Source organism: Sapajus apella, unplaced genomic scaffold (genome assembly GCF_009761245.1).
Source record: "Sapajus apella isolate SASKATOON/1434 unplaced genomic scaffold, GSC_monkey_1.0 scaffold140, whole genome shotgun sequence".
NCBI classification, from domain to species: Eukaryota; Metazoa; Chordata; class Mammalia; order Primates; family Cebidae; genus Sapajus; species Sapajus apella.
The window spans coordinates 103,083-115,365 of record NW_022437080.1 but is presented as its reverse complement, the minus strand read 5'-3'; the positions used below and the strand labels follow the sequence as shown (position 1 = coordinate 115,365).

The 12,283-nt window shown below is 52.3% G+C and overlaps 2 protein-coding genes and 1 non-coding gene across 7 annotated transcripts; 2 read left to right on the top strand and 1 right to left on the bottom strand.

Moving 5' to 3' along the window:
- Window positions 1–1,870: 1,870 nt before the first annotated feature.
- On the bottom strand, window positions 1,871–5,617 carry IMP4 (IMP U3 small nucleolar ribonucleoprotein 4). 3 transcript variants are annotated; one of them, XM_032264006.1, is made up of 9 exons: window positions 5,502–5,617; window positions 5,250–5,358; window positions 3,757–3,840; window positions 2,982–3,091; window positions 2,775–2,907; window positions 2,535–2,689; window positions 2,356–2,450; window positions 2,198–2,271; window positions 1,871–2,116 (listed from the first exon to the last, which is right to left on the bottom strand). In XM_032264006.1, the coding sequence occupies exons 1-9, from the start codon at window positions 5,502–5,504 to the stop codon at window positions 2,004–2,006; spliced, it is 876 nt and encodes a 291-aa protein (XP_032119897.1). In that variant the 5' UTR covers window positions 5,505–5,617; the 3' UTR covers window positions 1,871–2,003. The 3 variants fall into 3 exon arrangements, with proteins under 3 accessions (XP_032119897.1, XP_032119896.1, XP_032119898.1); XM_032264005.1 differs by having other exon boundaries at window positions 2,356–2,689; XM_032264007.1 differs by lacking the exon at window positions 5,250–5,358 and having other exon boundaries at window positions 2,356–2,689; window positions 5,502–5,520.
- A 449-nt stretch (window positions 5,618–6,066) lies between these two features.
- Window positions 6,067–10,134, top strand: CCDC115 (coiled-coil domain containing 115). 3 transcript variants are annotated; one of them, XR_004264460.1, is made up of 6 exons: window positions 6,181–6,409; window positions 6,480–6,583; window positions 6,671–6,753; window positions 7,173–7,225; window positions 7,325–7,471; window positions 9,148–10,129. XR_004264460.1 is itself a non-coding variant. In XM_032264009.1 (5 exons), the coding sequence occupies exons 1-5, from the start codon at window positions 6,299–6,301 to the stop codon at window positions 9,258–9,260; spliced, it is 543 nt and encodes a 180-aa protein (XP_032119900.1). In that variant the 5' UTR covers window positions 6,067–6,298; the 3' UTR covers window positions 9,261–10,134. The 3 variants fall into 3 exon arrangements, 2 of the variants coding, with proteins under 2 accessions (XP_032119900.1, XP_032119899.1); XM_032264009.1 differs by lacking the exon at window positions 7,173–7,225 and having other exon boundaries at window positions 6,067–6,409; window positions 7,340–7,471; window positions 9,148–10,134; XM_032264008.1 differs by lacking the exon at window positions 7,173–7,225.
- A 1,792-nt stretch (window positions 10,135–11,926) lies between these two features.
- Window positions 11,927–11,998, top strand: TRNAE-UUC. Its single transcript has one exon. It is a non-coding gene; the product is annotated as a tRNA-Glu (tRNA).
- The last annotated feature ends 285 nt before the right edge of the window (window positions 11,999–12,283 follow it).

Genomic DNA, 12,283 nt, shown 5'->3' with positions numbered 1-12,283 from the left:
TTTTATTTTTTTTTGAGACGGAGTTTCGCTCTTGTTACTCAGGCTGGAGTGCAATGGCGCGATCTCGGCTCACCGCAACCTCCTCCTCCTGGGTTCAGGCAATTCTCCTGCCTCAGCCTCCTGAGTAGCTGGGACTACAGGCACGCGCCACCATGCCCAGCTAATTTTTTGTAGTTTTTAGTAGAGACGGGGTTTCACCATGTTGACCAGGAGGGTCTCGATCTCTTGACCTCGTGATCCACCCGCCTCGGCCTCCCAAAGTGCTGGGATTACAGGCTTGAGCCACCGCGCCCGGCCTAAAGTTTAATTTATAAATGAGGCACATGAAGAGATGAACAGTAATAGAGTAGAACAATTCTAACAATATGCTGCAATACAAGTGACGTAAATAGGCTCTCTTTCTCCAGGTATCCTATTGGATGGTACTCACCCTTTCCCTTTGTGATCTGTCGACGTGATGACTGAGTTGGTGGGTGAGTCACTAACGGGTATACATCACATACGGCCACTGAAGGTGGTTATGCAGATAGGTGGTGAGGCAAATGGCCCCCTCAAGAGATATGTCATCCACACTAACTCTTGGAGCCTGTGAATGTGGCATTTGAAAAAAGGTCTTTGCAGAGGTAATCAAGTTCAGAATCTTGAAATAGAGTTCATCCTGGATCATCCCACAGCCCTACATCCAGTGAGAAGCGTCTGTTAGGAGACACACAGAGGTGATCTGGTGGATAGACGAGGAGGCAGCAGGTGAAAACAAAAGTCCACAATGTGGGATCGAACCCACAACTAGCTCACGGACTTTGGCCTCCAGAACTGAGAATCATTTTCTGTTGTTTAAGCCATACGGTCCGGGGTTAACTCATTGCAGCCACAGGAAACACACACAGGATATGTGATTCTACTTTTGTATGTATCTTGAAATGTTCACAATTCACAGAAAACCTAATGGCACATTTGTTGCAGGTGGAGTGAGATGACAAGGTGAGTGGCCCTGCAAAAGGAAGTGCATTCATGGGAGTGGGGACAGAAGTCACGCAAAGGCTCTTCGAAGTCCGAATTGTAGCCCTCCTGGAACACCATGCCCTAGAGGTTCCCTGCCTGCCTCTCTTGCTGGGCCGCTCCTGTTCTGGACCTCATGAACACTGTCCACCTCAGGGCCCTCTGCGTGGGTCATGCAGGTGGCCTCTGCTGCCACACACGTCGGCTCAGCCCAGAACATGAGTGCAGAGGCCACCGCCCTGTCCCTGCACCGCACCCTGCCCCACCTTTCTTCTTCACAGGCCTCTCCCTGCTTGGTGCAGCGGATCCCTTTCTGGTTGTCATCACTACCTCCCTGGAAACTCCAGTGCATCCTGCAGGGCCTCAACACCCACTTTGTAGAAGACCACGGCCCATGAGTACATGCAGAGAACGGGGGCCACGGAAGAGTGAGTGTGGCGAGGCCAGCGGGAGACTCTGGGCTATGCTGGCCCTCTGGTGTGACTTTGAATAACCACCCCTTGCAGGGTTGCTGGAGGCACAGTGGGCAGTCCCTTAGCATCACCATGTCCCCTTCAGGGGCAGGGAGCCATCCTGTTGAGCACTGTGTGTAGCCTGTGCCCTGTGCTGGCAAACCGGTGGCTCCCACTCAGTGAGTTAACTTGGTGTGCTGCTGGTGACACAGGCTGGCCCTGCTACCTGCACCTGCCTGCTGAGGTGCTCACATGACCTTGACTTCTGAGGGGACATTAGCATCAAATCTCTGATCAGGTTAACCCCAACATCGACTCCAGGCCGGAGAACGTCCCACAGCCATCAGGTCCCCATCCAAAGGGACCCCATGGGCTTTACCCTGAAGCCTTGGCCCAACCACTCAGAGGGAGGCGGGGCGACATGACACAGAAGGTTTATTCACACCTCTTCACCCGCCACAGTTCCACGTCCCAGCTCAGTGGGCCTGTTGGTGAGCCCCTCCGGCGGGTCTGTCTGCGGGAGTCCCCATCCTGACTAACCAGTGAGTGGGCTCAGTCGGTGCTCAGGAAGACCCTCTTGCGTGCGGTATTGGTGTAAGGGTGCCAGCGCCACTCCACGTCTGCAGTGGCCTCCTGCTCCAGCGTGCCCAGGCGGATCATGTACACTGCAGGCAGGGATGTCATCAGCCCTGGCAAAGCCAGCCTCGCCTCCCAGCCCCAGACATGGGATTCAGCCTCAAACTCACACTTCAGCTCAAAGCGGGGCCCAACCTCAGTGAGCTCCACGTTGCGGTGGTCTGTCTTCTTGTACACATGGTGCCTGGGAGGGAACAGCTGTGGGTCAATGGCAAGCAGCACAGGGTACACAGGGTGGGGACACCTGGGGCATGGCCCGTGTACCTACCGGAATGATATGTAGTCGTCCTGGTTTGCAAAGGTGATGACCCGGTGGCTGTCATCTTTGGGCACAGGAAATAGGTATCGGAGGATGTCAGAGACCTGGACCACAAGGAAAGAGAGGGAAAGGGAGTAGCAAATGCCTGGCCTGGCCCACAGCCCTGGCCCAAAGGCCCCCAGACTTACCCGCTTGCCCAGGCGGGAGGAGAAGCCATGTGTGATGAGGTGGGGCTTGGCCTCCGACATGGTGCCCAGGTCTGGGATGTCATGCCGCATGACCACGTTGCACAGCGTGAAGTAGGCAGTAGGGCCAAAGGGCAGGTGGCTGACGATGAGCCCCACTGGCGGGGAAAGGTGGCTATCAGTGTCCCTGTCTACCCTCAGACCGCTCCCTCTCCCATCCCCACTCCCTCCCTCCGGCCTCACCAGGTGTGCCTCGATGCTCGTGGACGACCAGCAGGTCGGTCACGCCGTTGGCTTTGCAGGCTCGCACCAGCGCCCCCACTTCATGTCGACCTCGGTTCATTCGCTGGGCTCCCGGGAACACCAGCTTCAGCTCCTGGACGTGGATGGTAGTGGGCACTCAGAAACTGTGTCCTGGGTATCCCCCCCTCACTCCCTGCCCAACAGTACCTTTGCAAACATCTTGAGGCGGGAACTAGGGTCTCGGGAGGTAGTGATCATGACTTTGGGATCCTCAACTCCTGCCCATCGGTATTCATCATCCATGTGGCTGGTCACGCCTGTCAGGACCACGAGGGAGGGGCAAGAATATGACAGGCTTGGGAGTGAAATGCTAACTTGGGGGCAGTCAAGACCGCCTGGATGGTGCTGTCTGATGAAGCCTTCAACAATAGGAATACTCCACACCCACGCTGGGCAAGAGGGCGGCCTCCAACTACTCTGGCTGCCAAGCACAAGCACAACGGAGGAACAGAATCTTTTGTTTAACTGTAGTTCACTTAAGCTATGTTAGTCACACGGGGCTAGCAGCTACTGTATGAGATAACGAAGTTCACACACCACTAAGGCCAATGGTAACAAACTCCTTTCCCTCATAACAAGTATCTATAATGTTTAGAATTCCTTTCTTGTTTCCTGAATAATGCAGTGAATTAAACGTATGGGCACCAATGATGTGTGAGGGACACTGTCTTGCTCTGCAGACATTGAAGTGAGGGAGGTAATTAAGAAACAAGGCGGGGAGTCAGTGGGGCACTCCCATGTGTGCCATGTAAGTGGGACAGGGCACAGTCAGGGAGAGCCCTGCGATGCCATCTGTGCAGACACAGGGCATGGGGGACAATTCCAGGAGCAGTTTCCTCCAATGGGAAAGTGCCCAGTGTGTGTGAGGAAGGAGTGGAGACCAGCTTGCTCAGTGTTGGAGAGGGCTACCCTGTATAGTTACCTTCACCGCCAGCATCATCAAACTCCAGGGACCCCTGTAAGGCCAGAGCTTCCCGGCGTAACTCAGTGGGAATCAGGCGGTTTTCTGCAGGGGGAAGAGAGAAGGGTTGAGTGGGTCATGAGCACGGAGCCCTCAGTTCATACAATACACTGCAGCTTACAAGCCCATACACACTTCAGGTAAAAATACCTCAGTCTTTTCTGGGCTAGGATACAGCAGGGATAGAGGTGACAAAATTTTCTGTCTACTGGCCAACCCATAAACAGTGGTTACTGGGACTTCATTTCTTTTTAATTTTTTTAAATTGCATTTTAGGTTTTGGGGTACATGTGAAGAACATGCAAGATTGTTGCATAGGTACACACGTGGCAGTGTGATTTGCTGCCTTCCTCTCCATCACTTATATCTGGCATTTCTCCCCATGCTCTCTCTCCTCAACTCCCCACCCCGCTATGTCCCTCCCCTATTTCCCCCCAACAGACCCCAGTGTGTAGTGCTCCCCTCCCTGTGTCCAGGTGTTCTCATTGCTCAATACCCGCCTATGAGTGAGAACATGCGGTGTTTGATTTTCTGCTCTTGTGCTGGGACTTCATTTTCTTGAGTCTCACGACTTGAGGACTTTGTTAACATATTATATTGTTTTAATTATCAGACAAAAACCTAAAAATGACTTTTCTTTTTCTTTTTTATGAGGAAGAGTCTAACTCTGTTACCCAGGCTGGAGTGCAGTAGCGGCAATCTAAGTTCACTGCAACCTCCGCCTCCCAGGTTCAAGTGATTCTCCTGCCTCAGCCTCCCAAGTAGATGGGATTACAGGCATGTGCCACTGTACCGGTTAATTTTTGTAGAGACAGGGTTTTGCCATGTTGGCCAGGCTAGTCTCGAACTCCCGGACTCAAGTGATCCTAAGTGCTGGGATTACAGGCGTGAGCCACTGAGCCCGGCCTTAAAAATTACTTTTTAAAAGAAATATAGGCTGTTCTGTATGTATGAAGGTGGACCAGAAGCCTTTAAGCTCTCAGACAGCAAAGCGGCTGGTCACGATGCCCATACTGCTTCGAGGGCACGGCTTCAGCGGGCCCTGAGCCGCAGACTGCCCACCGCAGAGGACAGATCTCCAGGCGTGCACTCCGGGCCAGCACTGTTCTCTACGGCGCCCGAACGAACTCCTGCAGGGAGGATGGGCAGCACAGTCTGCAGCACCAGCGATATCCAGATAGTCTCTAGAATTTCTATGGAACAAGGTAAAGTCTTTAAAACTTGGGAAAAACTTGACACACTGTACGCAGTGGGCAAGCTGCAAAACCCGGGGACCGCAGCGTCAATGACAAGTAATTAGCACCATCACACGGAAGGAACACTCTCAAAACCAACAGGAGAACCCGACGGGCAAGGAAAACGGCCGGCAAGCCTTTGGAAAGACCCTCGGCTATCCGAACACAAACGCTTGCGGGCGTTTTACCGCGCAGACGCCCGCTGGGCGACCGCCCTACCTTCGAGCGCGCGCCGCAGCCGCTCCTTCTTCTCCTGGGCCGAGCGCTGCGCCTCCTCGCGGGCCTTGCGGTACAGGTACTCGCGGCGCAGGCGGGCCTCGCGGCGCAGCTATGAAAACAGCGGGCCAGGTCACCACTCGCTCCCGAGCCCCGGGATCCCCTGGAAATCCCGAGCCCCGCGGCCCCAGGGCCACACCCCCAGCACTTCGCTCGCCTTGGACCTCCGAAACAGGAGCTCAAACACCCTCTTACCATCTTGAGCGCCGCTTCCACGTGGGTCCGGGAAAATCTGTGGGTTCCGCCCTCAACCAAGAAAGTCCCTTAGACACGTCACTGGTGCCGGCAGCTGTCGCGAATGCCCTATGTTAAGATGGCGACAGCGCGGGGCGGGTTGGGGGAAGCGTCGCAAGGCGATTGGCCATTCCGGCAGCGCGTGCTCCCTGACAACCAATAGACTGGAGACAGGATGTTGTCACGTGGCTTAGGACTGCTGCTAATAAAGATGTCCGCCTGCAGCTTCACCACCACCCCCGTGCAGAATGCAGTTCTGAGATGCTGAACCGCTGAAACAATCATAATTGGCAGCTCGAAACAGTTCATTAACTGTAAAAACGGCACACCGACTGATCTGGAGGTTGCTTGGCGGCTCCTTCCCAAGTTAACTTTAAAACTACTCTTCCCTTAACCAAAATGGCTGCTGTACAGCTTCGCCTATCTTCCACCGCCACAGCAGTAGCCCGACTTCTGAGTTTCCGCAGCTTCCGGAAGCGACTCAGAACCACCTGTCACCCTAGGCAACAGCCCAGCTGGCTGATCCACTTGGAGGCTAATTGGAGAAACCCGTTGATCGGTTGCGCCCCTAATGCTTCTCTAAGGCCGCTTGCCCTTAAAGGAGCAGACCCGGACGCGTCGGCGCGGCAGGCGTCGGGGTCCCTGGCTGGAAACGCCCCTTGAGAGAAGATCTCGTGTGGCAATTGGCTGTCCTGACAAACTGGGGGCGGTGATTGGGCGACTAGGAAGAAGGTGGTTCCAGACCTGAATGTGTCGCCATGGCGGCGCCTGACCTGCGAGCGGAGCTAGACTCACTGCTCCTGCAGCTGCTTGGGGACCTGGAGGAGCTGGAGGGGAAGCGAGCGGTGTTGAACGCCCGGGTGGAGGAGGTAGGCGGCTGGGGCGGGCAGGAGGGCACACGGCGGTAAACTGAGTCTCACCGCTCTCCTCTCCCTGCAGGGCTGGCTCTCACTGGCCAAGGCTCGTTACGCGATGGGCGCCAAGTCGGTGGGGCCCCTGCAGTATGCTTCCCACATGGAGCCCCAGGTCTGCCTCCACACCAGGTGAGGAATTTTACACGCTGGACTGGGTGGGCGGGCTCGCTCCAGGCCCCGCGTGCCAGAGTTCCATCCTCCCTTCTTGTCCTTCAGCGAGGCCCAGGAGGGACTCCAGAAGTTCAAGGTGGTGAGAGCTGGCGTCCACACCCCAGAGGAGGTGGGGCCTGGCGAAGCAGGTGAGCCCCAACCTCCTTCTGCAGACCCCCTTCCCAGTGTCAAAGGCAAAATGCAAATAATTGAGGTGTTGGTTTTGGTTAGGTTTTTGCGTAGAAGAGAGCACCCCAGAGATGAAGAGCAGAATGTTCCTGTAGGGTGGTTTTGCCTTAGACTTTTATAGGGAGAATTGGAGAAGTTGGGTTACTTTACATTGGGGATAGTTTTACAGTCACCGAAATCTCAGCTGAACAGATAATATTCGTCTGTGTGCCTAGCTAGTTTCAGAGGGACAAACTTCTCATCCCAGTTAATCATTCGTGAGACAAAGAACGGGGAGTTGGAGAGTCTGTGACTGGCCTATCAGCATGTTCAGGTACAGTGGGTAAGGTCAGTGTGTGGCCTTGTCACAGGCAAGCAGGGTCATCCGTGGGTCTCACAGGAGTCACGGGAGAGAGTGGACAGTCTCATCTGAATCACGGGCTGTGCTTTATGGTAAGCTGTTTCCCGGAATCTAGAACCGTGAGCTCAGATCAAGCTCAGCATTGTCACCAAGATGATAAAGGCAGGGAGTAACATCCCAGCTTCCTCCAGCCTTTCTTTCCTCAGCTCTGCGCAGGCGCAAGGGCCCTGCTAAGACCCCAGAGCCACAGTCTTCTGAGGCCCCTCAGGACCCCCTGAACTGGTTTGGAATCCTGGTTCCTCACAGTCTACGCCAGGCTCAAGCAAGTTTCCGGGATGGTGAGTGTACCCTGCCATTTGGCTGTGTGGCCCTGGGCTAAATTCAGACCCTCTATCCCCAGGAAGCAGTTGCACGCTGCTGCCATGGCTGGGGTTAGTCTCTGAAAGGCTTTGCAAGTTTTTTTTCCATTGCAAATTTCTGTTGTATACCCATTGTTTTTTTTTTTCCAAAAAGCATTTACTGGCTGTTGGCCGCATTCAGGTTCATGCTAACTGCTGGGGATAGAGCAGGGAGCAAAAGAGACAAACACCTTCCATGTAATGTTTAGGAGCAGAGAAAGGCAATGTGCAAAGAAGTAAGTAGGCCCTTAACGTGAGTCAGGCTGTGAAAATTGCTATGAAAAACACAGAATGGACTGGGACAGGGGAGGTCTCTCTGAGGAGGTGAAGGAAAAGCTTTGAGGGTGATTTTGGGGAGCAGTGCTCTAGACGGAGGGACCAGTCGGGATGAAAGCCTTGAAGCCAGATAGATCTGGTGTGTGCTGTGACCGGTGGGCTAGAGTGGAGTCAGGTGATGTAGGCCCTGATGAAGACTTTGGGAGCCACAGGGAGGCCCTGAGCAGAGGATGGTGCAACTGGATGCACAGGGTCACAGGAATCCTTGGGTGCTGAGTGGAGACAGAGCAGAGAGAGGAAGCAGGGGTCAGGGAGCAGCCAGGGTGAGAAGCAGGTACAGTCACTGGAGGAGGGGGTAAGTGGTGGGAACCTGCACAGGTTTTAAGAGTAGAAGCCCCAGAATTTACTGACAGATAAGATGGAAGTAAGGGAAGGAAAGGAGAGTCCAGGAGAGTCACTGGTCTCCGCCCCAGAACCCCTGGGAGAATGAAGCGACCGTCACCTGCTGTGGGCAGCTGAAGACGTGGCGGAAGGCAGGAGTCGATGTGGTCTGTGTCGTGTCCACCGACGGCCTGTTGGAGAGTTTGAGTGGGCATTTGGGCACTTGGGCACATAAATCTGGAGTCTTCAAGAGGCCTGGGCTGGAGAGAGATTTGGGAGTCCACTGCATAGCACTGTTGTTTAAATTTCAAAGATGTTGACACAAACACTGATTTAAAGCTGAGATAGGATGAGATGAGAAGAGGCCTGGGGAGTATGGATGGGAGGTGAGGGAGAGGAGGGGAGGAGCCAGTCAAGGAAACTGAGGAGCAACACCAGGGGGCAGGTGTCCTGGAGGCCAAGAAGAGTATTTCCTGGAGCAGTGGTCAGCCCTTCTGCTGAACAGGAGGCTGAAGACAGGGCTGCCCGGAGGCCTGGGCAGCAGCTGTTCCAGTAGAGACGTCAGGCATAAGCCACCCAGAGGTGGACCCAGAGTGTGGATCACTCTTGGGGCAAAGAAAAGAAGTGGTGGGAGAGCAGGTGAGGGCAGCGAGGGGCTGTAATAATGGGGGGAGGGAGGAAATAAGGGCATGAGATACTATTACTCTCTGAATTTTTAGTTCCTGGTGAGTGATATAGCGGGTCCAGGAAGTCTGAGGTAACATTTTAGCAAAGACCTGAAGGGGGTGTAAGGCTGCGGAGGTTCTGGAGCAGCCAGTGCAGGGCTGTACCTGGAATGTTTTGGACAAGTGTGGGGTCAGAGAGGCCTGGAGCCTTTCCAGTATCCTGGGATGTCCAGATCGTCTGGGGTCATGTGTTATACCACAGATACTATGGTGACCTTCTTTCCTTTCCTCCAGGCCTGCAGCTGGCTGCAGATATAGCCAGCCTTCAGAACCGCATCGACTGGGGTCGAAACCAGATCCGGGGGCTCCAAAAGAAACTCAAGCAGCTCGAGCCTGGTGCTGCCTGACGTGCGCGCACAGAGGCAGGGCAGCGAGCACAGCTCTTCTCGGACATGACTGCTTGATCTCAGGCCTTCTTCCTTCACAAATAGCTCTTGCCCCTACCCCATGCCAGCTAATGCCCCCTCCGTCCCCCTGCTTTGCATGTTTCCATCTTCCTTAGGTGTGAAGTTTGAAGAGGCAAACAGTAATTTTGAAAGCCACTACTTTGAAACCATTCCGAGGCCTGCGTTCCCATGCACTCGCATGGGCAGGCACACATTAGTCAACAATTGGAACTGCCTGTTGGATCACTCTGCTGTGCGTTCATGGCTGGATGATAGGACACTGTGAGAACAGAGGTGGGGGAGGACAGGAAGTTTACTTCATGTTTACTGCATCCTCCAAACTGACTTTCCTGGAGGAGAAAACCATACTCGGCCAATGATCAGAGCAGTATGACTTGAGTCAACAAAGATACAAACGCCTGAGTAGATGGGCAGCCCTTGGCCGGTCTAAGCCGGAAACTGAAAATGACCTGGCCTAGATTTTTAAGGAAACTAGAGGAAGAGACCTAAGTTTTTAAAATTCTTCCTCCATCTTACCATAGCCTCTCTTCATTTTTTTGAAGGGCTACTTGTGTTTTCTATTCTGGGAACTTCATTCATTTTTCTACTGGGTTGTTGATCTTTGCAATAATTTCTAGGAGTTGTTTATGTTTGGGGGGGTGGAATTAGTCCTTTGTTCATGTATATGAGATGTAAATCTTTTTTTCGGGTTTATCTTTTCACTTACAATTTTTTGACTTTTTATTGTGAAATAAAATATGCTACATCAAACTACACAAAACAGTTGAATAGCTTAATTAATAACTATGGTAAAAGCATGCTAACCACTACCCAACTCTTGTGTTTTTTGATTAGTGTATGTATGTAGAGTTGAATGTATCCAGCTGTCACATGATTTCTGAATTTGGGGTTGTAATTGATAAGGCAATAAGGGAATTCTCCAGTGTTGGAAATAGATGTTGGAAATGGATGCTCAGTGCTGCAAAGAAAAATTAGCACTGAGACAAGGGATCTTTCAGTAACGCAGTTTTTACTTCCTGGACTGCAGGAAGGGTACTCCCGGTAGCCATTGTGCCACGAGAATACGAAAAACAAAGGCGAACACACAGATTTATTTCTTACACATTTGGGGTCGTCCTTACTGCTGTGTCTGATCTCCATTGGCTGAAGCCAGACCTTACAATCTAAACTAAAACCCAATTGGCTAACAACATAAAACTTTTCTAAACAGGTAAAAGCACTGGGGAGCTGGGACATGCCTGTGAGCACGTCCAGCACAGATCTCTTGGTTAAAGTACAAAGACATAGAATGTACTACAAGCCTGTAAGCATGGCATGTTAAACACCTACATAGGATACAGCTTAACAGAAAGGACATTTTAAAAAGGAACTTTTCTACTTCCCACAATTCCCTCCTCTTTTACTTTATAATTCTCCTTTTTAACCCCCTTCCCCGCCCTTTTTTTAAACATGTCTTGGCTTAGTTATTCTGCCAAAGTTTCTAAAAGAAAAAGTTTCCCTCTTTTCTCTTTACACTATTTCTTTAGTTTTACTTCTGTCTTGCTCTCTTTCATACATTCTCTTACAATTTTCTGACATACCTTAACCCTTTTTTAACATCTTGCTGGCCGGAGCAGGAAAGTTACTGGCACATTTATTTTTTAACAAGAAAGGTAACTTTAAGAAGGAACTTTTCTAATTCCCACATCCAGCATTTTCAAGAACCTCTGGTTTCAGTTGAAATGACCAGTGAGTACTGTCCAGCTTTTCCACCATCCACCCACATGCTGTATGTCAATTAATCTTAGTGTTGCTAATTCCCAGTGTAAACCCAATGTAATTTGGGGGTTTTCATTCTGTTTCCTGGACCTTACTGTCAGTACACCAGTACACTGTTTCATATCGTGAACCTTTAACATAATCCCCATAGGGCACATTTGTCATTGGGTTGAGGGGTCGTTTATTGGCCCTGTTGAGTTGCCAGGGAAAAGACTAATGGGGGAGCTCAAATGGACTCCCCGCCCCGCCCCGTGACTGCAGGAAAAACGTATCTGCCTCCAACCCTCACCAAAGGTTGCCTTTCATAAGATGCTATCCACGAGGTGTCAGTTAGTGAGATTCTGAAGCCAAAGTAAGGAAAAAAATAAGTCAATTTTGCTGGGGCCACAAATTCTTCCCCGAGGAGGTGCGACCCCGTGGAGCACACCCTTCGCTGCTGGTGGTGGGTGGGCGCCAGGGTGGGCACGCACCTCCCACCCCTGGCTTGGGCTGTGCTCTCAGGTGGCCGTGCTCCTGTCAGGGCGAGGCCACCGGCTCTGTAAATGGGGTTGATGAAGACAGCAAATCTTCAGCAAAACATCCTTGACTCGCTGCCCTGACCTTCTGCCCTGACTGCAGCTCTCAGGGAGACCGTCAGGAAAGTGGATTCTACCTGCGGGGGGAAGGCGGCTTGTCCCACCAAGGCTAAGTCGGGAGGGGTCCAGGCAGCGGGTCTGGCGGGGCTGCAGTCACGCGGGCTTCCATAGGCACAGCAGGAGCCCAGTGCTGCGCAGCAGGGGCAGCGAGGGGCTGGTGCGGAGCTGATGCATATCACGTATATAGAGATTGTGGCACCACTCTTCTGCAGTTCCCATATGGTCTAGCGGTTAGGATTCCTGGTTTTCACCCAGGCGGCCCGGGTTCGACTCCCGGTATGGGAACAAGAGTGACTTTTTTTTTTTGCGGGTGCATACGTTTTCTTTCAAGTGTTCGCCAGAATTTTGGCTTCTCACCACTAGAACGCCCCAGGCCAAGCTGGATATTTTCTCTTCATCTGAACTTGGAGAAACAGCCCCAGAGAGATCAGGATCCCAACGCTGTGTTTTGTTGGCAGTGACCATTTACATCACGGCATTAGCGAGTTGTTTCGACCATCAACAGCTTACTGAGTATATTAGATGCCATATGCATCATAGTTGTGAATGTTAGAAATAGTGAAATGCCCA